The 24,646-nt window shown below is 59.6% G+C and overlaps 1 protein-coding gene across 1 annotated transcript in view; it reads left to right on the forward strand.

The window, feature by feature from the left end:
- The window catches only part of IGSF9B (immunoglobulin superfamily member 9B), a 41,618-nt gene extending 17,217 nt beyond the window's left edge, over positions 1-24,401 (forward strand). Inside the window, exons 6-20 of the mRNA XM_060017091.1 lie at positions 70-211; positions 489-634; positions 2,783-2,925; positions 3,212-3,352; positions 3,437-3,553; positions 3,798-3,948; positions 4,724-4,835; positions 6,875-7,050; positions 8,432-8,658; positions 9,379-9,463; positions 11,268-11,429; positions 11,689-11,734; positions 12,296-13,945; positions 21,137-21,258; positions 24,193-24,401. Of these exons, the coding sequence (XP_059873074.1) occupies positions 70-211; positions 489-634; positions 2,783-2,925; positions 3,212-3,352; positions 3,437-3,553; positions 3,798-3,948; positions 4,724-4,835; positions 6,875-7,050; positions 8,432-8,658; positions 9,379-9,463; positions 11,268-11,429; positions 11,689-11,734; positions 12,296-13,945; positions 21,137-21,258; positions 24,193-24,401 (3,629 nt within the window). The remainder of the gene's footprint in view (positions 1-69; positions 212-488; positions 635-2,782; positions 2,926-3,211; positions 3,353-3,436; positions 3,554-3,797; positions 3,949-4,723; positions 4,836-6,874; positions 7,051-8,431; positions 8,659-9,378; positions 9,464-11,267; positions 11,430-11,688; positions 11,735-12,295; positions 13,946-21,136; positions 21,259-24,192) is intronic.
- The last annotated feature ends 245 nt before the right edge of the window (positions 24,402-24,646 follow it).

Consider the following 24,646-nt stretch of genomic DNA (forward strand, 5'->3'; position numbering starts at 1 on the left):
GAGCCCAGCGCTGTGGTCCTCCCCCAACCCCCCCGCCAGGAGAAGTCATGCTTGTTCCTGTCCCCCCAGGACCTCCCTTCATCGTCTCCCCTCCTGAGAACATCACTGTCAACATATCCCAGGATGCTCTGCTCACCTGCCGGGCAGAGGCCTATCCCGGCAACCTTACCTACACCTGGTACTGGCAGGACGAGAATGTCTACTTCCAGAAGTGAGTGCCCGCCCTTCCCTTGGGGCCCAGCCAGGCCCCCTCGGGGTGAAGCTTCCGAGCAGGGGCTGCCCTTGGGCTCTGGGAGCTGGCAGGGGTTGGGGGCATCCAGTCCATGTGTCCCTCATGCTGAGGCCAGTGTGTGTGCAGACGGCGCCTGTCCCCCTCCTCAGCCGTGCGGAGGACTCGCTGGCATGTCGTCCCAGTGTTGAATGGAAGACGCCTGCCCCCCGCCGCCAGCCCCCCCCGCCATTGTGTCCTGTGTTCTGTGTCCCTGCAGTGATCTGAAGCTGAGGGTGCGGATCCTGATCGACGGGACCCTGATTATCTTCCGGGTGAAGCCTGAGGACGCGGGGAAGTATACCTGCGTCCCCAGCAACAGCCTGGGACGCTCACCCTCGGCCTCGGCGTACCTGACCGTGCAGTGTGAGTGGGGCAGGCTCAGGCCACGCTGGCCACATGGGGGGCTGGAGGGCTGCGTGGAGGCAGTGTGGGTGGAGGAGGGGCCGAGGCGGGGACGGGACAGCGCGGGAGGAGGCCTGACCCGTGCTGGCCAGCGGAGGTGAATCGAGCCCCCGCCAGGCTCTTCTCCGGGCCGCACGGCCGCCCGTGTCCACTAATCCATTCCGTCAGCCTCGCCCCGGTTGGGCTCAGGGACAGGCAGGCCTTCTGGACGCCGTCCTCGTGCCGGCGCTGGCCAGCTCCTCTGTCCGCACCTTGAATGAGGTGTTTTTTTTCTTAGTATCTGAGGGCCATGTGGCTCAGACCCAGTGGGGCAGCTCTCCTGCCGCTCTCTGCTCCCCTGCTGGGTGGGCAAAGGGGACAGATCCTCTCTGGGGTGACTAATCCGCTTCCCCAGCAGCGGGCCCCTGGTGGCTTCCCTGCCGCGCCTTCCAGGGCTGCCCGAGACCCAGGGGAAGGGGCTGCTCTTGGGCCGGAACGACCGAGGGCTTTTGTGCAGCGTCATTCAGCTTGCTGGTCTCGAGTGGGGGAGAGGATGAGTGCCGAGGGCTAATCTCTTCCTCCTGATTGGAGGATGGCTCCGTCACTTTGACAATAAAGGCCCCTCTTGACGTGGTAGGTGACAGGCTATCCATCACACAAGGGCTCGTGTGCAAGAACCACTCCCTCCCACAACACGGAGGGGCGGGCGAGAGTATGACCATCTGGAGAGGCGTGGCCCAGAGGTGGCATCTGAGCTGAGGACATTAGAACAGCTGGTGACCCCGGGAGGCGGGCTGAGCATGGGCCTGGCAGTGGGCCCCCCGAGTCCCGACCTCACGCCCTCACGTGGTGATGCTGCTGGTGTGGGCAGAGGCCTCCTCTCCGCTGTCCACAGCCGAGGACGACTTTCAGCTGCTGTCTTATGCGTCCCGAGTTCTTAAGAGCTGTGAGGCCTAAGGAAAGCTGTGTGACTCAGAACCCCAGGCCTGTGCCACCCAGGAGAGAAAAAGCTCTGACAAGTTACTTACTGTGTGCCCAGGCTGCGAAGGTGCCAAGGGCGGGGCAGGCTCCTTGCGGAGCAGAACCTCTCTGCCTGTGTCACCCGGGCATGGAGGGGGCAGTGGCGGAGGCAGAGGGCCGGCAGGGGTGGTCTCCAAAGGACGATGATCCACCAGGACCAAGGCTTCCGTCCTCCAGGCTGTGGCCGTGTCTGCTGAGGGAAGCGTTTCTCTGTCTCCCTCTGGCACCATCACCCACTCCCACTTGTCGTTTTTTACCTCTTTCCTGCCTTCAAAGAGAACCTGTTGGGTGAGATTTTCAGGTGGGTGAGACAAGGATCTTTATTTCTGCTAAAAAGCAGTGTTCAGAGTATTTCTCATTCATAAACCCTTTGAAAACCTTGGAGGAGAAAAAAAAAAAAATCTACCATACGAAAGTAGGAAGCCATGTCTAAATATATACTTCGGCCTGGTATTTATGCAATGCTCTTCTCCGAAGGGCTCCAGATGCTAACAGAGCCGCCCATTCATCCTCACCGCCTCCCGGGCAGTTCTGGGTCCTTCTCCTCCATGGCCCTCGTGGGAGCCCGGGAGCCTGGCGGGGGGGGGCGGGCGGCTCACCCACGTCACAGAGCTGCTGCTCCTGCTGTCCTGAGAAACTTCCAGCAGCTCCGTGGCTGACTCTGCACCCCACCTGCACAGATGGGAAACCGAGGCAGGGCAGAAAAGCAGCCTTGTGGTTCCGCCCCTGGTCGCCGTCCGCAGAGGACGTGGGGCGAGGAAGGGCTTGGGGTCCCGCAGACACTCGGGAGGGATGCTGCTATCTTATGCGTCCCGGCGGCTGTTGCGTCTCCGGGCGGAGGTGTGTGGGGGGAGCTGCAGGCCGGCAGGAGCAGCGGTGCCTCCGTGCATTCAGACGGGTGTTCTTAAGAATGCAGGGCTGCACAGACAGGACGGTTGCTGTGGCCTCTGGGCGGTCAGCCCGGGGAGTGGGCTTTGCCATCTCGTGGCCCCCGCTGGGCCGACACCTGGCACTGCGCCGAGTGGGGGGCCCTGGGCTGCGGGGTGGCTCGCCCCCCCCCCCGCCTGCCTTCTCACCTCTGCTTCCCTCCCCACACCCGCGGCCCTGCAGACCCAGCCCGCGTCCTCAACATGCCCCCCGTGATCTATGTGCCTGTGGGAATTCATGGCTACATCCGCTGCCCTGTGGACGCAGAGCCACCGGCCACCGTGGTCAAGTGGAACAAGGACGGCCGCCCCCTGCAGGTTGAGAAGGTGCCGGAGGGCCGTGTGCTGGTCGCGGGAGGCCCCCGGCCCTGAGGTGCTACCTCTGGGGATCTGGTTCCTGCCAGGGCCCCTCCCCTCCCCCCAGGATTTGGGGAGAGCAAAGAGCTGTTTCCCGTGGGCCGAGTCCAGCAGGGCCTGGCTGTTCTCGCATCGCGAGACGCGCCCCCCCCCCCCCCAGCCTGCACACGGAGGAGCAGCTGAGGTCCAGCTGAGGGGCCTGGGCCGAGCGCCGGCTCCTGACGCCAGCTCCCCTGCGCTGTCTGTGCCCCAGCAGAACCTGGGCTGGACCCTGATGGAGGACGGCTCCATCCGAATCGAGGAGGCCACAGAGGAGGCTCTTGGCACTTACACCTGTGTGCCTTACAACACCCTGGGGACCATGGGCCAGTCCTCCCCCGCGAGGCTCGTCCTGAAGGTGAGGCCGGGGCTGCGGGCCGCCTCCGTGCGGGCACTGGGCGCCTGAAATGCCCGACGTCACGGCCTCGCCGTGCTCTCCTAGGACCCCCCGTACTTTACGGTGCTACCAGGCTGGGAGTACAGGCAAGAGGCCGGCCGGGAGCTGGTCATCCCCTGCGCCGCCGCCGGGGACCCCTTCCCTGTCATCACGTGGAGGAAGGTACCTCTGGGCTCCGGGGCTCCTGGGGAGCGCGGTAGGGGCACGGCCTGGGAACGGCGCTGTTCCCACGGGGCGGGGGCCGAGTAGCGACGGTGACTCCTGGCGCGGGGTGGGGGCGGGCAGGGAGGGCTGCGGGCTGGGGCCCGGTGCCGCCCCTGTCCTTCCTGGACCCCTGAGTGTTGGTGGCTTCTCTTCTTCCCTGCCCCTCCTCCCACCCTCCTCCCCGCCCCCGTGTTTGGCCAAGGTAGGGAAGCCCAGCAGAAGCAAGCACAGCGCCCTGCCCGGCGGGAGCCTGCAGTTCCGCGCCCTGAGTAAGGAGGACCACGGGCAGTGGGAGTGCAGCGCCACCAATGTGGTCACCAGCATCACTGCCAGCACCCACCTGACTGTCGTCGGTATGGGGCGTGGGAAGGCGGGCCGGGCTCTGGGTGTGGGGCTGTCTGCCCCCAGGTCCGGGCTGGGCCTGGCACAGGGGTCCCCTGACCTGGGGCTCCGGGCACGTGTGCCCGCTTCCTCTGCCTGCATGTTTTCCCTGCCCCTCTGGGGACAGACAGCCACAGTCGTGACAACAGCCAGTGCTTTTTGAGCATTTACCACCAGCTTTAGGCTCAGCACCTAGGGGCGCCTCGTCACACACGTGTGTGAGGTGGGAGCTGGTGTTCCCCCCACGCTCGCTCATTGAGACCGAGGCTGGTCTGGGGGGACGCCCTGCCTGGCGTCACTGCACTGAGTGGTAGGCCCAGGGCTCGAGCTCCTGCCGGAGGTGTTGACTGCCGTGCCGGGCTGGTGGGCGGCTCTCACGTTGGTGTTTGGGTCTCAGGCCAGAGAGCCGTGTGCGACGGAGGCCTTTGGGCTTCACCTGTGGCCGTCGGCTGCACTTGATGCTCTCCAGACGAGCGTGGGCCTTCTCGGGGCTGATGACCAGGGGCTGGTTTCCCTCCGGCCCTTATTCCTGATGCTCACGCATCTCCTGCTGGAAGGACGAGCCTGCCCGCGGGACGGTTTTCCTCCTCCAGCCCCATGACCCAGCAGGGCTGGGCGCAGCTCCTCGGAGCGTCCTTGTCCCGAAGTCTCCCCCGGGGCACCGCTTTTGCCAGGTGCACGAGGTCACAGCCAGCCCGGCTCCGCGGGCTCAGTTCCTCCCGCCTGAGGTGTCCGCTTGGCCTGCAGGCACCAGCCCCCATGCCCCGGGCAGTGTCCGGGTCCAGGTCTCCATGACAACTGCCAACGTGTCCTGGGAGCCAGGCTACGATGGAGGATTTGAGCAGACATTCTCTGTTTGGTACGGACCTCTGTGAGTCACCCCCGCACGCCTTGCTCTCTGCTTATCCCCCCACCCCCACCCCTCATCAGTCCCTGGGGTCAGGGGGCAGGTTATGAGAAGGGTGTGGCTCTCCACCTGCCCTACCTCCCTCCGGATGGTGGGGTGTGTTGCCCGGTGACCAGGCTCCAGGGGGGTGGGGTGTCTGGGATGACGGCGGGGCTGGGGCCTGGATGGTCCGTCACCCTGTGCTGCACGTCCTCAGCTGATCTCGCGGCCCCTCCCTGTCCTTGGCTTGCTCCTCCAGCTTGCTCTGTTCTCTGGAGCCTGGAAGAGAGTCCGGATGTTCAAGGGCATCGTAAGACAGCCAGCCACAAGCATAGATCTTTTATTCTGACCCTGCACCAGTGGTTCCAGAAACCCAGTGTGAAGTGGCGCTCACCTTCCTGGCCTTTTCTGCACATGTGCATTTTCTCCCTAGGACCGTGTGTCTGTCGTCTTTGTACCTGGTTATACGTTCACTTAGCGAAGTGCAGAGATTTGAGATCTTTCCCAAACCTCGGGGCAGACAGACATCTTAACAATGCATGAAGCAGGCTGAGGACAGGAGGTGTAGAAAAGCTGGGAGGAGAGGCCTCAGCCGAGGTCCACCCCTCCCCTCAGGATTTTCTCTCCCCACATCCCTCTCCTGAGCCACGCACTGGCCACCTGCATCATGGGTGACATCCTCGAGTCGGGAGGGTGAGCCCTCACCTCCTCCTTTCCAGACCTGTCTCATCTGGGTGTGTAGCCCCAGCCAGGCTCACCAGGTTGGGTCGGGGGCGCCTGGAGATTCAGGGAGAGCCCTCCGTATACTTCTCAGCAGCAGGGAGTCAGAGGGACCTGGCCTGCTCCCCAGCCTCTGATTACCTAGGTGTTCTGAGCTCTGGATGCCCACTGGACCTAGGTGGTGAGCTTGGGGGGCTCGGAGTTGAAGCGGAGCCCCCTCCCATGCCCACCTGTTCCCCAGGGCAGGCGGGACGCTGCCAGGCGGCTGCGTGGCCGGGGCAGGGCGTGTGGCCGCCTTTGGGGAGGCCCGAGCTGAAGGTCTGGGCGTGGACTGTTCCCTCGCTGCTGCGGCTCTGCTTCGCTTTGTCACTCTGCTGCCTGCTGTGGTGCCGGCGGGGGAAGGGCGGTCACGGGGCTGGGGAGGCCTCCTTCCAGCGCTGGTTTCTCTCTGCTGTGCTTTCGGCTGCCTCCGCTCCGATTCCCGGGCAGAGGCTTGAGCTGTGAGCCGTGAGCCCTTAGCCTGCAGGGGCCTGGCCTCCACGGGGGTCCTCAGGCTGCTGAGGGACTGCGTGGCCAATCCCACGGGACGATGTGTCCTCCCCGTGGTGGCGCCGGGCGCTGCGCCTGGGCGCCGGTCATGGCTTGCAGGGAGTCAAGTGGGCTGCAGAGCAAGGGTCAACCCTCACCCCTGGTTCCAGTGTTCTGTAGCCACAGCGCGGCCTTCCTTGGTGACCTCTAACCCAGAAGCCGTAGGGGTGGGTCCTGGTCCCCACTGTGGGGAAGCACTGATTATTTCTGTCCTGCGCCCAGCTCCTCCTCAGTGACTCAAGCCCACTTGGACATATTGTGCCCTCGGGGTCACGCAGGTCCCACTTTGGCTGTCCCCGGGAGGCCGGGTGGCCAAGGGCACCCGGCCTCCCCCTGGTCCTGCTCATCCCCACTTTCCCACTTTGGTACCTGCCTTGTTCCCAGCGTCCTCACTCCCAGGGCTGCGCCACTCTTAGGGCTCTGACCAGGGTGAGATTCTCCCAGAATGCAATTGGTAATTTGACCAGTATCTCGAGCATCAGTAACGCCAAGGGTCCCTTTTCAGAGAATAGGCGCCAGTAGTGGCTGGGGACCTGGCTTCATGGGGACCGGCACAGCCACAGCTGGGGGGTTGTGACCTGCTCCTGACCTCTAAGCTGGGGAGGCTGGGGCAGCGCCCCCAACTCCAGCACCTGTGTGCCCTCTCAAGTCTCCAGTGTAACCCACCCCGCGCCCTCGTCCCCGATCCTCTCTCTCTCGGGCAGGATGAAGCGGGCACGGTTTGGGCCCCACGACTGGCTGTCCCTGCCTGTGCCTCCGGGACCCAGCTGGCTGCTGGTGGATGCCCTGGAGCCCGAGACAGCATACCAGTTCAGTGTCCTGGCCCAGAACAAGCTGGGCACCAGCGCCTTCAGTGAGGTGGTCACTGTGAACACTTTAGGTGAGGCCGGGCCGGGATGCTCCTGGAGGGGCTGGGATGGAGAGCAGACATTTCCTGCCCATTGTATGCGGGCGCCTTGCTAAGTGCCTTATACAACCAACACTGACCTCCCAGTAAGGGTCTATCCTACCGTCCTACGGGGTTTGCCCGGGCCAGGGTGCCTCGTGCCCCGTCTGAGCGCTGTGGGCTGCACTGACGTGTCCTCAGATGGATGGAAGAGCTTCAGTTCCATCGTTCCTTACTGGCCCCGTGTTTGCATCTTTCTGTGGCCTCCCGGGGTGGTGGGGGTCCTTCCTCCTCCTTTTGCACTCCCGCTGCTCCCTTCCTCTGGCCCCCGGCCTCGTCTGGTGGCAGGCGTAGGGCCACCTCTTCCTCCCTGACCCAGCGGCTCACCCTGCCCGCCTGCTGTTGCATTTGGCCCCTGTCTGCGGCCAGAGAGGTTGGCTGTGACCAGGCGGCCCCACGCCAGCCTTGTCCCACATTCTTTCTTGCCGAGGCTTACCCCACCCCAAAGCCCTGTGCCCTGGGGCCTGTTTTTCCACCTGGGCCAGAGGGGAACGGATGGAGTGAGCAGTGCTGAGGGAAGATGTTCCTTCTTCCTTGGAAGAGAATGAAAGATACATTTTGTAGTATCATTTTTTCTTTTTTAAGATATATTTGATGTGGACCATTTTTAAAGTCTTTGTTGAATTTGTTACACTATTGCTTCTGTTTTTTTTTTTTGCGGTACGCGGGCCTCTCACTGCTGTGGCCTCTCCCATCGCGGAGCACAGGCTCCAGATGCGCAGGCTCAGCGGCCATGGCTCACGGGTCCAGCTGCTCCGCGGCATGTGGGATCTTCCCGGACCGGGGAACGAACCCGCGTCCCCTGCATCGGCAGGCGGACTCCCAACCACTGCGCCACCAGGGAAGCCCACTTATGTTTTTTATGTTTTGGTTTTTTGGCCCTGAGGTATGTGGGATCTTAGCTTCCTGACCAGGGATCGAACCCACACCCCCTGCATTGGAAAGCGAAGTCTTAACCACTGGACCGCCAGGGAAGTCCCTATAGTATCTTTTCAAAGATACTGTCTTATTCAAAAGATAATTACATTTCCTTCTTCCCTGAAGTTCCTGACTCTTTTCCTTTCACGGGACCTGATGCCCTTGTGTGTGTCGTCAGAAGTGCTCTGGAAATGGAGTCAGGAGGCTCGGGCCCACCCACCCTGCCCCCTTCCCTTGGGTCACGAGGGCTCTTCATGGGACACGTGTCCTGAATTGATGCCTGCACCCTGGGGATGTGGCCCTCATCGCCCTGGGGTCACTGCCCCCACAGGGACGTGTGGGTAGAGGGGTTGCAGCGGCCTCGGCAACCCCGCCATCACCTCTCCCTCCCCCGCAGCATTCCCTGTCACAACTCCAGAACCCCTGGTGCTGGTTACCCCACCGAGGTGCCTCACAGCCAACCGGACCCAGCAGGGTGTGCTCCTGTCCTGGCTCCCACCTGCCAACCACAGCTTCCCCATCGACCGCTACATCCTGGAGTTCCGCGTCGGAGAGCGCTGGGAGACGCTGGATGATGCCATACCTGGCACTGATGGGGACTTCTTTGCTAGGGACCTGTCCCAGGTGAGGTGCCTAGCGTTTTCCCCGCTGCTTTTCTCAATTCCGGAAGTGACGTGACTCTTCCTAGAATCACTGGAAGCTTTGAGTGACCCAGCTCAGGTGTGTGTGGGCCGCTGCGTACCGTCCCACACCTGCACTCCTGTGCTCGCGGGTCTCCTGCCAGGTTTGGGATCCTCAGATCACTGCAGCTGAGGTCGGCAGGTTCAGGGCCTGCCCTGTGGCCGCCGGGAGTGCCGTTCTCACTTGAGGGGTCTCCAGGTGCCGACACGAGCCAGGGTGGGCTGGGGGCCCAGCTCCCTGCGGGAGTCTGACGTGGGCAGAGGCTTCCCAGAAGGGTTGTCTTCCACTTGCCCAGAGTAGGGTCCCTTCGTTAGCAATTCCGAGCCCCTGGAGGAGAAGACGGTGCTTTTTTCCAGCTGACTCCCCTTAACCCGGGAGGTCTCTCTAGTTGGAGAGGCAGCAGCGTATTTCTCAGTGGCCCCCCGTCCCACCTATGTTCCCTCTCCCTTCCCTGCACTCCTGAGAGCCCATGTGGCATCTCTGCCCAACTCTGCTTTCAGTGACCTCACGTTGGTAGCTTGAAATCGGCCACGGTGGGAGTATTCATCCCATGGAAGTCGGCAGATACTCCCGAGTCGCAGAGCTGGGGTGGGGGGAGGATGGGCGGCTGTCGCAGGTCCAGGTCGCTTGGCTGACGATGGGGTGTCCTCCCTGGGGCTGTAGGACACGTGGTACGAGTTCCGGGTCCTGGCTGTCATGCAGGATCTGATCAGCGAGCCCAGCAACATCGCCGGCGTCTCCAGCACAGGTACTTGGGGGAGGGGCGGCGTCTGTGGAACAGCTCTTATGGGAAGAGGTTGAGCTGGAAGTAGAGCGAAAGCGCCGGCTGAAGCCTGCCAGGTGGGTAGGATTTCTCCGTCTAAAGAGCTGCGTTCATGACCGTTTCTATAAGGTAACCACAGAGAGAAATCCAGTTAAGGTTCTTGTTAGAATAGTTGAAAAGGACTTAAGCCCTTTTGCTATAACATTTCTGTTCCTCTGGTGTCATCCTCTTGGGGGTGGGGGGCGAATTGGAGCAAAGAGACAGAAACAGGTCAGCAGTACTTACTGACGCCTCTCGTTAAGATGGCTTCATAATTAGGGTGTTTCATTTGGAAAATTGCTGTTTGGTGTTGTTTTCCTCCATTCCTTCCTCTCCGTAGATATTTTCAGGCTAAATAAAGCCAACTCCCCAGCATTTTCTCCATTTATCTTTCTTTCTCTTGGCTCTGGTCCCATTTCTATACATCTTTCTGCAGCTACACTCCCTCACATGTAGCAGGCCCCTCTCCCAGAAGTGGTTCCCTTGGTCTGGGAAGAGGTTTTTGCTTAGTGATCCAGCAGTGGCTCACGTCCTCGGGCAGCGCTCGCAGAGACCCTCGGAGGCAGTGGGCAAGAGCTGGGCCAAGAAGCTCGTGCTCGGGCCCGGTGGAGATATGGGGGCAGCGGGGAGGGCGGGGGGTGGGCGGGCGAGAAAGCCGGTGGGGAGCGGCTGTGACTTCTGTCGCGTATACTAGGCACTGTGGGGCTGTTTTTCTCTACACGGAGGTGCCTGCTGTAGCAGCAGAGACGAGCGTACTTCTGTCTTGGCTTCCCTCCAGGGAAGAGAGCTGCAGCCAAGCTAGAAGAGAGGACTTGAGGGTTTGGGGGTGCCTCTCACGAACTGTTCTGCATTCGGTGGCTTTATGTCTCATTCCCGGCAGTCGGGAGGTTCCCGTGGTAAACAAGGATGCAGCTCCCTCGGCGTTCCCTGTCTTGAAGCCTCCCACTTCCAAAGGCTGAGCCCTTGTTTTCCACTCAGCCAGTCAGCACGATCTGGATTGTTTTAATCCCTCGCTGTCCTTGACATGGCAATGGATTCTGGCCAAATGTATCAAGATACATAGGCTTCCCCTTTGGTGAGCCTGTAGAGCAGCACTTATTAACACAACTGTCAGGTGACACGTAACGCAGTGGACTGGTCCAGTCTCGGCTGTCACTCTGAGCTCTGCGGACCTGGGCACCAAGTGAGGCTCACTTCTGCCTGTAGAACAAGGACGTTGTTTGATGCCCCGCTCCGTGCCAGCACGTGCCTGTGGTGCCCAGGACACGCTGACCCCCTGCAGAAGTTGCCCGCCTGCACCGTGATGGTTAGAAAGGGGCACCTGCGTTCTGCAGCAACAGCCCTGCTGCTGCTGCTGCAGAGTTTCACCCTCTGGGCCCTGGTCCTATAGAGAGGTTGGTGGGAGTCACGATGCCCGCGTGACGCTTAGGCCCCTGCAGTGTCCAGTCAGCTAGTCACGGGTTCCGTGTAGAGCGTGCTGGTAGGTGAGGGTGGCAGGTAAGGTGCTGGGCCAGCGCAGACCATCACAGAGCTGGCGTCCCACAGGGAAGAGATAACAGATGGTGTTTCCTCTCCACAAGCAAGGTAGCGATTCCTCGGCTCTGTAAACGCCCTCTTCTCCGTCTTCCCGCCACGCCACCTCTTCATTTTTAGGGCGGAGCCTTAGTGATGTCTGTCCTACACAGGTGGGGAACCACCTGGGGCCCTGGGGAGGGAGGATCTAACCCGTGCTCTCCCCCTATCCCCCCAGACATCTTCCCGCAGCCGGACCTGACCGAAGACGGCCTGGCTCGGCCGGTACTGGCTGGAATCGTGGCCACCATATGCTTCCTGGCTGCGGCCATCCTGTTCAGCACCCTGGCTGCCTGCTTTGTCAACAGGCAGCGCAAGCGGAAGCTCAAGCGCAAGAAAGGTAGGTGTCGCCTTGAAAACAGGGAAACTGGGACCTCGTGGGCAGAGCTGCCGATGGGACTTGCTCTGATGGTGGGAGAGTCGGCTGGGACCGAAACGAGGGTGGAGGCAAGACCCGGTGGGGGCACGTGATCCTGGACCCAGACGTGCCAGGTGCTAGGGTGCTGCTTCCCTGCGGGGCTTTGGTCTGGGCCCTGCTGACAGCTGGGGAGGGCTGTGTGGCGTCAGGCCTCAGCGGGCTCCCCTCTCTCTCCCTCCAGACCCTCCACTCTCCATCACGCACTGCAGGAAGAGCCTGGAGTCTCCGTAAGTGGTCTAGCCCCAGAGAGACAGGGTACGGCCATCTGGGGTGGAGGGTGGAGGGCTCGCTCCGCCCCATGACAGTGTTTCTAAGCTGTTTTCCCTTAATTGATCTGCACGGTAATTTTAAGTTGTCCGCACTAATGGGGGAGCAGTAGTGTAGATGACCCAAAATGGTAGATGAGCTGTTCATTTCTTGGATTTTTTTTCCATCCTAACAGATGTATCTTCTTAATGTGCCTTGTTTAAGTTACTCTTAAAATGAGCTTGCATTCCTTGAGCAACCTGGGAGTGAAGTTGCAGGTGTGACTGGAGAGAGGTAGCAAACACAGGAACAGGCAGAATAAACGCGGAAACGAGGTGTCCATTCGGAAAGTGGACAGCGCACGCCTGGACAGTTGAGAGTTGAGAGTCGGCCAGAGTATTTAACGCCGGCACTTGCCACCCGCCAGCATTCCTCCTCCTCACTGGCATCCTCCTAGGCGCGTGTGGTACTTTGCAGGGAGAACGGAAAGCAGTAGTGTCCTCTGAGCTTCCTCACGCCTCCTGCTCTCTCCCTGTCCCCAGCTTGTCCTCCGGCAAGGTCAGCCCCGAGAGCATCCGCACACTCCGCGCCCCGTCCGAGTCCTCCGACGACCAGGCCCAGCCGGCGGCCAAGAGGATGCTGAGCCCCGTGCGGGAGAAGGAGCTGTCCTTGTACAAGAAGACCAAGAGGGCCATCAGCAGCAAGAAGTACAGCGTGGCCAAGGCGGAGGCCGAGGCGGAGGCCACCACGCCCATCGAGCTCATCAGCAGGGGCCCCGACGGCCGCTTTGTGATGGACCCCTCCGAGGTGGAACCCTCTGCGAAGGCTCGGCGCATTGAGGGCTTCCCCTTTGCGGAGGAGACCGACATGTACCCTGAGTTCCGCCAGTCGGACGAGGAGAATGAAGACCCGCTGGTGCCCGCGTCTGTGGCCGCCCTCAAGTCCCAGCTGACCCCTCTGTCATCCAGCCAGGAGTCTTACCTGCCACCACCAGCATACAGCCCTCGGTTCCAGCCCCGCAGCCTGGAGGGCCCTGGCGGCCTGGAGGGCCGGCTCCAGGCCACTGGCCAAGCCAGGCCACCCGCTCCCCGGCCCTTCCACCACGGCCAGTATTACGGGTACCTCAGCAGCAGCAGCCCTGGGGAGGTGGAGCCGCCGCCCTTCTACATGCCGGAGGTGGGCAGCCCCCTGAGCTCTGTCATGTCCTCGCCACCTCTGCACACCGAGGGGCCTTTCGGCCACCCCGCCATCCCCGAGGAGAACGGAGAGAACGCTTCCAACAGCACGCTGCCCTTGACTCAGACGCCCACCGGCGGGCGCTCCCCAGAGCCCTGGGGCCGGCCGGAGTTCCCCTTTGGGGGACTGGAGACCCCGGCCGTGGTGTTCCCCCACCAGCTGCACCCGTGTGATGTGGCTGAGAGTCTGCAGCCTGCAGCCAGCCTCCCCCGAGGACTGCCGCCTGCCTCCCTGCCGGTGCCCGCAGCCTACCCGGGCATCCTGTCTTTGGAGGCGCCCAAGGGCTGGGCTGGCAAGGCGCCGAGCAGAGGCCCTGCCCCAGTGCCCCCCGCCGCCAAGTGGCAGGACAGGCCTGTGCAACCTCTGGTGAGCCAAGGGCAGCTGAGACACACCAGCCAAGGCATGGGCATACCCGTGTTGCCTTACCCCGAGCCGGCCGAGCCGGGGGCGCACGGCGGCCCCAGCGCGCTGGGCCTGGACACCCCGTGGTATGAGCCTCAGCCCCGGCCCCGGCCCAGCCCCCGGCAGGCCAGGCGCGCCGAGCCCAGTTTACATCAAGTGGTGCTACAGCCCTCCCGGCTCTCGCCTCTGACCCAGAGCCCCCTCGGCTCGCGCACCAGCTCCCCCGAGCTCGCCGCGCGGGCCCGGCCGCGCCCCGGCCTCCTGCAGCCCGCCGAGGTGTCGGAGACCGCCCTGCAGCCGCCGGCTGCCGTCAGCTTCTCGTGCAAGTCCACGCCGTCCACGGGCTCCCCGTCCCAGAGCAGCCGCAGCGGCAGCCCCAGCTACCGGCCCACCGTGGGCTTCACCGCTCTGGCCACGGGCTACCCCTCCCCTCCGCCGGGCCCCGCAGGGCCTGTGGACCACTTGGATGTGTTTGGACAGACGCCTTCCCCTCGGAGGGTGGGGGAGGAGCTGCTCAGACCGGAGCCGCCCCCGCCACCGTTACCTACCGCAGGGTGAGTGTGAGCCGTCTCTCCTGCCCACCGCCGCCTGGTCATCTTCCTCCCCTTTCCTCCCCTGCCCTCGCCCTTCCATCCACCAACTGACAGGGCTTGTCGGGACACGCTGCAGCATCCCTTCGGGAGAGGAGCGCTGGTCTTGGCAGCGGCAGGGAGTGGTCACGGGGGGGGGTGTGGCTTACCTGCCCAGGTACCCTGCCAGGGGCATGAGGGGTCTTCCCCATCCAGCCCAGAGCTCTCAGGAGGCCATCCGGGGGCCGGGGGAGAGGACGTGGCCAGGGGATGTGTGGTGTGTCCCCATGAGTGGTCCCCCGGGGCCTTCTGGAGTGGAGAGCCCACCACGTCCCCGTGAGCCTGGCTTTGGGCGGTTGCAGGGTTGGCCCAGAGACCTTGTATCCAGCCTCCTTTTCTTCCTCAGCCTCTCCTCCTCGAAAGCAGGACCCTGGGGCTTGACTTCCCTGGACCACCAGGCTCCCGTCCCCACCCTCCTGCCCTTAGCAGCCTAGTGAGTGCCGCCTCCCGCCCCCACCTGGCCCCCCAGCCTCCCTGGAGGCTGCGTCCTGGAGGCTGGGAGCAAAACCTCAGGCCTCTGAACCGTGTGCCCGAGCCACACGCCCCACCCCAACCTGTGTGCCTCGCAGGGAGCTGCAGACAGACAGACAGACAGACAAGCCCCTGCGATCAGCCGGCCTGGGGGAGCCCACTGTAAACTGTAGCAGCTGGTGTGCCAGGTACCAGTCAGCCTGGACGCCTGCCCGTGTTCTTTCTCTCTGGTCTTTCTTCTGCTCTCCTTCCTCCTCCTCCCACTACTTCCTCCCCAAGTCCGTCCTTCTGTCCGTCTCTCTTCCTTCTCCATCCTCTTTGGGTTGGCCCGACTTGCTGGGAAGAGTCTGCACCGTCCGTAGTACCCCATCCCTCCTGACCCCTGCCCCGGTTCCGTCCTTTGGTCTCTTCTTGATGTGGCCGCCTGTGCAGGGGAGCAGAGTCCAAAGGAGGCTGGCCTGGTGGTAGGCAGACGGGAGGAGGTCGAGAGGAGGGAGCCCAGCGCCCTTCCCTTGCCCCCTTCCCTCCCCCCCACTCTGGTACCTGGAAGCACAAGCCTCACCTCCCACCCCGGCTCAGGTGGGGAGCAGCTCGGGAGGTGGAGGAGAGCTGCGTGCTGTCTGTGCAGGAGATGCGGGGGGCTGTGCCCTGTCGTCTGTGCTTTGTGCAGCCCTCATCTGCTTCGTCCCATCGTGCCGTCTGGGTCTCTGTCTCTCTCCTTACTGCTCACCCCATTCTCTGGCCTCGCTTGTCGGTTCTCTGGTCCCTGTGCTCCTCCCCTTCCCTCTGGGTGTGCGTGGGTGGTTCCCCGCACCCATGTTGATAACCGCTTTGTTTCTGATTGATCTCAGCTATCTGGGCAGTGTTGTCGAGACAAGCCTCTCTTCAGCTCAATAGGTAAGGGAGCTCCGGCTGGGTGGGTGGGCAGGGGGCGGACCAGCGGACGGGCTTCCGCAGGGCCAGCGCTTCCTCCATAGGGGAATCCAGACCACAGCCCTCACCCCTCTGTGGGGCGGCAGCCTCCGCCCCATGGCCCGTGGCTTCTGGGTCCCCACGCCCTGCTGCTGCCACAGCTGCCGGGCCTCGCTCGCACTGCCTCGCTGCAGCTTCTGAGCCCCTCCCAGAGCCTCCCTGCAGTTTTTGCACTCAGACACGTCGCCATCCTGCTGCCCAGAGCTTCCCACAGAAGCCCTTGGGGCCCTGCATGCACCCTCAGGGGCCTAGAATGCCTACGAGCGCTTTGCACCTCTGCACCTTGGAAACCTGGCCAGGCACGTGGTGTCTCGGAGCACCGGCCCCTTTCTGCCCGGTTTCCCCAGTAGCAGGCGTAGAGACCCCCTTCCTCCCTCAGCCCCCCGGGTGCAGATCTCCCCCTGGGGTGGCCGCTCCCTCACTGTCCTCTCGGGATCCTGCTGATGCTCGGTCCTCCCAGGAGCATACGGCTGGGCTACGGCCCTGCTCCTTTCCTCACCAGCCGGGTCTTTCTCAGGGCCAGGCCACCTGTGGTCCTCTGAGGGCAGGGGCAGGTCACCACTCCTAAGCCTGCTCTGCAGCCTGTTGGCTGTCACAGGACTGAGGCGTGGACCTCGCCCGCGGGCTCACGTTGCTCTCAAGGCCCCTGCAGTAGCCACTCCTGATGTCCCTGGGCCACAGCTCCGGGAAGGGGTCTTGGAGGAGCTCCGCCGGAGAGGACAGGCCCCCGGGCAGAAGGCAGCTCTGCTCTCCATGTGGGCGACTCCTTCCAGGTGGAGGTCTCGGGAGCTTGACAGCAGAGGGGTGCCAAGTCTCTCTGAGAGGTTTTTGTGGTCCCCTGAGGCCTGCTCAGTCTCATGGCCGCTGACAAGATCTTCCTTTTGCCGTGGACGCCAGTCCCGTGCTTGTGGCAACAAGCAAACGCAGGCACCAGGCACTCAGATGGGAGAGGGAGCCTCCTCTGGGCGCTTCTGGCTTCCTGGGTTGAAGTCTCTGCATCCCTTCCCCACCTGGAGATGGCAGGAGGGCTAACGGTCCTGACTCAGGACCATCGGTCTCCTCTGGGCGTAAGGATGGCCTCCCGTAAACAGGACGGCCGTGCCACGAGAGTGTCTGCAGCCAGAGGTCGCGGGATTGTGTGAGGCTGGCCGGGTGCCACGCCGCAGCCATGAGCTCGGGGAGACCAGGGACGGTGTAGTTAGGAGCGGCCAATGGGGTGACAGTGATGGGACCGCCCTCCACCTTCCTGCTCTCCTCCCTGCCCCCAGTTGTGACCCCCCCTGCTGCCCCCAGAGGAGTGATGACTCCAGGCCCAGCTCTCACTCCACTCCGGGAAAGTGCCTGGGCCTGGGCCCCGTTCTGGTTCGTGACCCCCTCCCCGGTGTCCCCACCTGCCAGACCTGGGGGCTGGGTGCCCTCTCACTGCTGTGGTAAACCAGGAAACCAGGGGCGCGATGCGGGGTGGTTTCCGCCTGGCCCGGCCAGCTCTCCAGCCTTGGGGAGTCAGGCCCTCACCGTGCTGCCTGCCGAGAGCTCTGGGTGGAGGCTGCTGGGCCCTTGCAGGAGCCAGGCTCCTTCTCGGGCGCCACCCTCACACTGCCTTTGCATGTGTCCCCGCTGGGTCTCGTTGGAGGTGGTGTGACTCGTCTCGTCCACGTGTGTCCTTGCTCTGTTCCCACTTCCTTTGCTCTCCCCTGTTCTGCTCCCGCCCCGCCCCGCCTCCTCTCCCCTTTCCTCCTCCTCCCAGCTCCCTTCTCGGACCTGTTCCTTTGTGGATGGGGCTCTCCGTTCCCTGTCTGACACCAGTAGCAGCCCTGTTCTTGCCTCCCCTCTGATCCCCTTTCCTGTTCATACTGACCTTGGCCTCCACGAGGCAGGTGGGTTGGGAGCGTGCTGGGGCCCCTTGTACTGGGTGAACCGTGGGAAGGAGGTCCCGTTGGTAAAAGCCTCTGCCGAGTTCGGAGGCCACACACTTGCCCCACCAGAGGGGGGCTGTCTGTGGACGCAGTGGTGGGCACTGATCTCCGGACTCCTGGCTGGCTGTGCTGTGGCAGAGAGTGGGTTCACCCATGTCCTGGCTACACCGTGGATGTGAGTGGGTGTCCTCAGTCTCCACCTCAGTCCTGTAGTCAGATGGCAGAGTGTCCACTCAGGAGAGGAAGGAAGTGCTCCTTCATCACTGCTCTGTCACCGGGCACGGCAGCCGCCGGGGTTAACGGCCAGCTCTTGGGGCAGGAGGGCAGGAAAAGTCCGGAGGATTTCGACTGTCCTGCCCTGTGGTTTGCCTTTTTGAACCTGGCTGTGTCTTTCTTCCCCTGCTCTGGGTGAGCATAGAGATATGCACTAAGGCCTCTGGGGCTATCTGGTTGTGATTTGGATTTTGTACGGATTTTATAACAGGTGAGAGAGAGAAAAAGAGAGTGTTAAGGTCAGTTTCAGGCTGTCTTTGGTAGGTGTGAACCACAAAGAAACACCTGTGGGACAGAGAACTGGGGTTCATGGGGAACACGGTCCGGAGAAGCCCCTGGGCTTTAATTTCAGGCCTTCACCTTCCAGTAATGCTCGTACTTTCTGGGGGATGGGGTCCAAGTTTGCTGAATTCTTGCGTGTTCTGGAAGAACTGGGGCTGACTGGAAAGAGAACTCCGGCCTTGCCTCCCTGGAGGGCACCCCACTGGCCAGCCCTGGACTACCTGCTGCCCTTGTTCCAGGGATGGGATGCAGCTGCTTCACCCAGCCTCCTACTGTCTGAACGCCATCGGCATCAAAAGCCCATTACCTGAAAGTCCCCTGGGGGGCTTGGTGTTGATAGGGGACATGGCCCCCCTTTCCCCCTTCCCAGAGAAGGGAGGTGGTTTGATGTCTGCTGGGACACATTTCACGTGACTTTTCTACATAACTAGCTGAATATAAAGACCCATTTTGCCCCTTCCCCTGTACCTCCCGTCCTTCCAGACCCTTGCTTTTATTTTTTGCCTCCTGTACCGGGAGAGTGTTCCAGTGCCTTGGGGAGCCTTCTCCTGTCGTGCATCTGAGCCTGAGCACCAAGCCAAACGCGAAAACAGGTGGACAGCAGGTGCCTTGGAAGAGCTGGAGCTTGGCTGCTTCACAGGGGAAAATTGGCTTCCCCCACTCAGTGGATTGTTGCTGCTCGGGAATCATCGCCTGAGGGCATCACTTCAGCCAGCCTTCCCCCTCCCTGGTCTGCCTTCTCTGGCTCTGCCACCGAAGCAGAGGATGTCAGTGACCGTGGCAGCAAGCGCGTGCAGGGCAGGCTGATTGCTCAGGTGCACGCGAAAGCAGTGTTTTCCTTCCATGCAGCTTCTGCACCTGTTTCCCTTGGGAAGAAGCAGGACACGCAGTTTATCTGATGTTGAGAGTCCTGGCTCTTACTCCATGATAACTGGATTATAAGATAGACTGCCTAACCTCTCTAAACTAACTTCAGTTTCTCCATCTGAAAAGTGGGATCAATATAGCATTTGCCTCTTAGGGATGTTGTAAGGGTTAAAGAAAATTATTGCAGGGAACATAGATCAGTGCCTGGCGTGGTAAGTGGTAAGTAAATGCTGTATGATGAAAGTGGTAATAGTAGTGATATGTTGCTTGTAATAATAATGTCCCTGGAAGTTTCAGCTGGCTTGGAGCATCCCTAGGAGTTTTCGGGGGCACCCTGTACCCATTTCTCTCAGGCCCAGAGGGTCACCCTGAATTGCGCTGTTTGCTTACTGGACCCTGGGTCCAGTTGCTTGCCATGCACCTCCTCAGACTGTACACCATTCATCTGTATGGCCTTTTGGAAGACTCTGGCCAGGACCAGGAGGCAGATGAACTGAGCTGTGGATTCATGTCTTTTTCCTTTTAGGCAGCACGAAGAAGCCTTAGTCCAGGATGAGCGGGGGGTGAGGACGTTGCATCAGCTCTGGGAAGTCATGCTCCCTCGTGCCCTGGCCATCTCCAACCTTTGTCTGCCTCCCAAGTTTCCTTCCTATTGCTGCTGTGCAGGGTCTCCATGGGTAGGCTGTGGGGTTTGTGAAAGAGGAAGGAAGGGGGAGTTGGCAGGCAGGTCTTCGGGGTGAAGACCCGACCTCCAGTGGTGAGCTGGACTCCTTCTCTCTGAGACCGTGTGTGCATGTAGCTGGGTTCTTAGTTCTGTGCTCTTAGGGGGCTGTTGAAAATTAATGTCTCTGACCTGAACTTGGGAGGAGCTTCTCCATGCTGTATCTACTAAAGGATGCTGGAATGATGGCATCCATCAAAGAAGATGTAGGTTACTTCACTGTCAGTTAGCGCAAGAAACCCCAGGAACCAGAGGCTTATCTACAGTTAGTCTGTATGCTTTTCTTTCTCATCCCTGCAGAGATATCTGATGTTGGGGAGATGCGGCTGTAGTCTTCCCACCCCTCTTTTTTTTTTTAAACCTTAGATTGCTTGCTCACCACTGGGGGCTTTTTTTCCCCTCACAGGTTTGGCTGTCTACTCCTTCCTGTCAGCATTTACCCACCACTGATTGTGAGGGAGGTGGAAGAGGGAGGTGTGACTCGCCCCCATCCACCAGGGTCCTGGAGTGTCCCTGCTTCCCTGATGGCGTGCTAATGCCAGCACTGGAGGGAAAGAAAGAGCGACCTGTCTCCCTCTTCTCCCCCTTACTCCTCAGAGTCCAAGTTTGGCTTACTTTGAGAAGAAATGGCATTGATCCATGTCTTCTAGATTTTCTTCTTTTATGATCCTTGAACAGTTCTCTCCGGTAAGCGCAGACTGTCACAAACAGTCCATCCTCTCAGCTCTCTTTGGGCCCCTTTGTCACCTGGGCAGCACAGGCTCCAGTTAAGTTGTTGCCTTTGTCCTAACCATGCAGTTGCTCTGTTAGGCAAACGGCTACACCCACTCGACAACCGGGGCAGAAAGAGACGCTGACGTAGGTGGTCTCCTCTCCCATAACCTTGGTTTTTCTGTCGAATCTTAAAATATGGATCCACTGGATACCTGCTGCGGATATCAAGGGCTTTGCAAGCCTGCCTGATTTGGACACTCTCACCGTCACAATCCACTTCCATCCTCTTCTGTTCTCTCACATGACTGATGAAGCCTGAGCCCAGTCTGCTGCTGAAATGTTGGTGGACGACAACTGTTAGTTGCTATTGGCTGCCGGGGTTCTGCCTGAATCTTGGCGATGGAAGAGATGATTTCACTGGGCATTGGGTTCCCATCTGGCCCGGCCCTGTCTTTCCCGGAGGAGGACAGTCAGTGGGGTGGGGTTGTTCTTCCGGTCCTTTAATCTGCCCCTTTACTTTTCATTTCAAGGTCTTGACTGTGATGATCCACAAACTTCAGACATCCCAGCTGCTTCCTTCTCCGACTTCCTTGCCCCAGCTTGAGTGCCGTGTGATGGGTTCGCCATTAAAGCCTGTCTCTCCCTTTCCTAGGCCATCTGATGGCTCTACAGATTGGTGTCCACCTGCAGCAGGCCTCCCACTGCTGGAGCTCTCCATTGGGGTTCTCTCTTCCAGGAGCAGCAGGAAGGCAGGTGTCAAGGAGCTGGTCACGGGCACCTGGGACTCCGTAGAGCTGTGCTCTGTCTCCTCTGGGTCAGCTACTTGGCTTTCTTCCAGCTCCTCTTCCAAAGCTCTCTCGTCCGGGAGCTGACCTGTGCCTCTCCAATTGTCCCTTCCAGGACACATCCACCTGCTCCTGGGAATGCTGCTGTACCTGAGAGGCTGGAGGCTCTGAAATACCAACGGATAAAGAAGCCCAAAAAGTCATCCAAGGGCTCCTCGAAGTCAAAGAAACGATCCGGTAAATGTCGAGAAGCACCCTGCTCCTCTCTTCCCACCCTGACCCGCCACTACGGGCTTGTCTGGCTCAGGATCCCAGCCCTGGGTTCTCTGCACAATCGACTCCTCCAGCTTATCTCGTTCTTTGCTTCTCTTTAATACTAATTGTCAAGGAATACACAAATAGAATTTTCATATCAAAAAATGAGAAAAGTAAGGTTAAAAGTCTCAGATCATCCTCCCAGTTCTGTTTCATCCAACCTGGGAACCATCCTTCTTGGGGGTATGTGTGTTCAGAACCCTTCTGTGCATATGCCTTTAGAAAACATGGCATTGTTTCAGTGTATTTTTTTTTTTTTTTTTTTTTTTTTGGCTGCGTTGGGTCTTTGTTGCTGTGCGCGGGCTTTCTCTAGTTGCGGCGAGCGGGGGCTACTCTTCATTGCGGTGCACGGGCTTCTCATCGTGGTGGCTTTTCGTTGTGGAGCACAGGCTCTAGGCGTGCGGGCTTCAGTAGTTGTGGCGCACAGGCTTAGTAGTTGTGGCTCCCAGGCTCTAGAGCGCAGGCTCAGTAGTTGTGGTGAACAGGCTTAGTTGCTCCGCGGCATGTGGGATCTTCCCGGACCAGGGATCGAACCCGTGTCGCCTGCATTGGCAGGCGGATTCTCAACTACTGCGCCACCAGGGAAGTCCCCTGTATTTTTTAGCAACATAAATAGTACTTTTCTTTCTCATTCTGTCATATGCCTTGGACATATCCCTATCTCCTTAAATATTTCCTCTTTATCATTTCAGGCCTCTGGTTGGACATGAAATTCTGGGGTCCTACTCAGTGTTAAGGGGTCACTGTGGCATGGACTCAGCCTCTGCGGGCTGGCCAGACTTTTCTCCATGAGATAGAGTGAAATTGCCGTATTTCATGAAAAGGACACCACTACTGAAATGTGTGATGTTTATCCAGCAGCGATAGGTAGCTTCTAATATAATGCAAAAGTAATTCAGCCGTTTTTCAGACTTAGAAAATATTTATCACGTGCTGTCTTTTTACCAGTGGTTTTAGAAGTGCTGTGACAGGCCGTCCAGGAAGACCACTGCACAGCTTCCTTGCCAGTCTTCCTTATCTACCAGAGTGCAGCTTTCTGCAGAGGCTGGGTTATAGAAGAGTGACACACAGAGGCCCTTGAATCTTTGGGAGGCAGTGAGCACTTAGTTCTCACTTAGCCTTCAGGTGGTACTATTATCCTGTTAGTTTATAGGTTGGAATACTGAGGTGGAGAGAAAGAAAATGAATTTTTTAGGTTTTGGGAGAGAAATTAGAGCCCCAAGCTGAATTTTCAACCCATTTAAGCCCATTTCAGGTTAAGACCCATCTACATACCTACCTACCTACCTATCATTTATCTATTATCCTTTTTTTTTTTTTTGCAAAAAAGTCCCACGAGATGCCTATATTCTCTGTTGTTCTGCTTGCAGTGGTCCTGTTTCCTGTCATATGTCCACAACTCGCAGATGCCCCCCGTATTTAGCCCAGATCTTGTCCATGAGCTCAAGTCTCATATTTCCAGATGCCTGCTCCACATGCAGCTGGATGTCCTGTAAGCCTTTACCGTGTCCAAAATAGAGTTACTGATTATCCAGATGTGCTTCTCGGTTCTTTCCCAGTTTCATAAAAGGCACTCCTACCTGCCCAGTTGCTCAGGGTGCTTCATCCTTGACCCTCTTCCTTTCACGTCTTACATCCAGTCCATCTGGTAAGGTCTGTTGACTTAACTTTTAAAACACATCCTGAATCTGACCACTTTTTTCTGTCTCAAATGCTAAAGCTAGATTACGAGTCATTCCCATCTCTCACCTTGCCCAGAGCAGCGGCCTCCTCTCTGGCCCTCCTACCTCCGTCCTGGCTCCTGCAGTGTATTCAGCACACAGCGACCAGAGTGATTTTTAGAAAGTCCCGGGAGTGTGCACACACATACACGCATGCACACATACACACACGCTTCTGATTAAAACCCTCCAGAAGCTTCCCTTCCCCCTGCAATCAGAACAGACTTCTGCCCGCCCTTCCTGCCTCACCGACTTTGCTCGCTCTGAGTTACTGCGATGTCCTTCCTTCGGTCAGCAGGTCACATTTGCTCTCAGCCTGGGGCTTTCACACCATGGGAACACTTCTCCCCCAGGTCTGTGGAAGGTTCATAATTCAAGACTCGCCTCGGGGTTACTCCTTCAGAGTAGAAGCAGTGCCTCGTTCATTTGCCGTCTAGTGATCCTATTTTATCTTCCTTGGTAGCACTTGCAGTATCTGACGGTTTTATATCTGTAGTTTTTAAGTCTTTATAGTTTGTCTCTTCCTCCCCATTGCCACATTGAAGTATAATCTTCTAGAATGCAAGGGCTTTACCTCTGTGTCCCCAGAAGGACCATAAGGCAGAGGGATGGCCCTGGCAGTCCAGGGTGGGCCAGACCTGACTCTAATGCTTATGGATAAAATCTGTGTGACGTCCATCACTGCCTGGGGGAGGCGGTGGGGGGGAAAAGTGTGCTGAGTCCCAACCGCAGTACCTAGAATGATGCCTGGTACCCAGGAGGCACTAAAAGAGACGTATGAATATTTCTTTAATATCGATAAATAGAAGAAATATTAGATAAAAGGTATTGAATATATTCAATATTAAATACAAGATGAAAAAGAGATGTTGCTTGACTAGATCTGTGAATCTGCAGGAAGTACAGCCACAGCTGTCCTGCTTCCTGGCTCTCACTAGGACAGCACTTGGGGTGGCCCCGGGCACTGGCCCTTCGTGGTTCCTCTGCTGCACACTCTGCACTTGGGTGATTCCGGCGTGTAACCCTAGAGGCCGGGCACCGTGCCCTGCAGAGGACGGCTGGGTGTGTGAGGCTGCCTTCTCCCTTTCACCACTGTCTTCTCTTTTCCTGTGTGTGTGCACCTGCTCCTCCTCAGATGGTTCTGCCTCCCAGGCTCAGAACCTTCCAAACTCTCAGGTCCTGTGGCCCGACGAAGCTGTCTGCCTCCGGAGGAAGAAGAGACATTCCCGGCCCGACCCCTTTGCCCGACTCTCAGACTTGTGCCACCGCCAGCTTCCGGAAGACCAGACGGCAATTCTCAGCAGCGTGGAGCACGATGATCCTGGCCACGCCACTTTGCTGTGATGCCACAACTTAAGCGTCCCCTGGGCGAGGATACTGGCCGAGGGGCAAGGGTGGGCACGGGTGATGGGTGTGCAGGGCTTCGTCCTCTCCTGCCAGTGGAGGGGTGGCCTGGTCGTTAGTTTCCAGGGCTGCTCAGACCCTGGTTCTGCTTGTTCTCCCTTTGGCCTGAGCGGGTGTCTCCTCTGCATCCTGGCCTGCTGGCCTCGTGTCCAGCAGAGAGGGCTGAGGGCAGACTGGCCGCCGTG

Source organism: Delphinus delphis, chromosome 8 (assembly GCF_949987515.2).
Source record: "Delphinus delphis chromosome 8, mDelDel1.2, whole genome shotgun sequence".
Classification (NCBI taxonomy): Eukaryota; Metazoa; Chordata; class Mammalia; order Artiodactyla; family Delphinidae; genus Delphinus; species Delphinus delphis.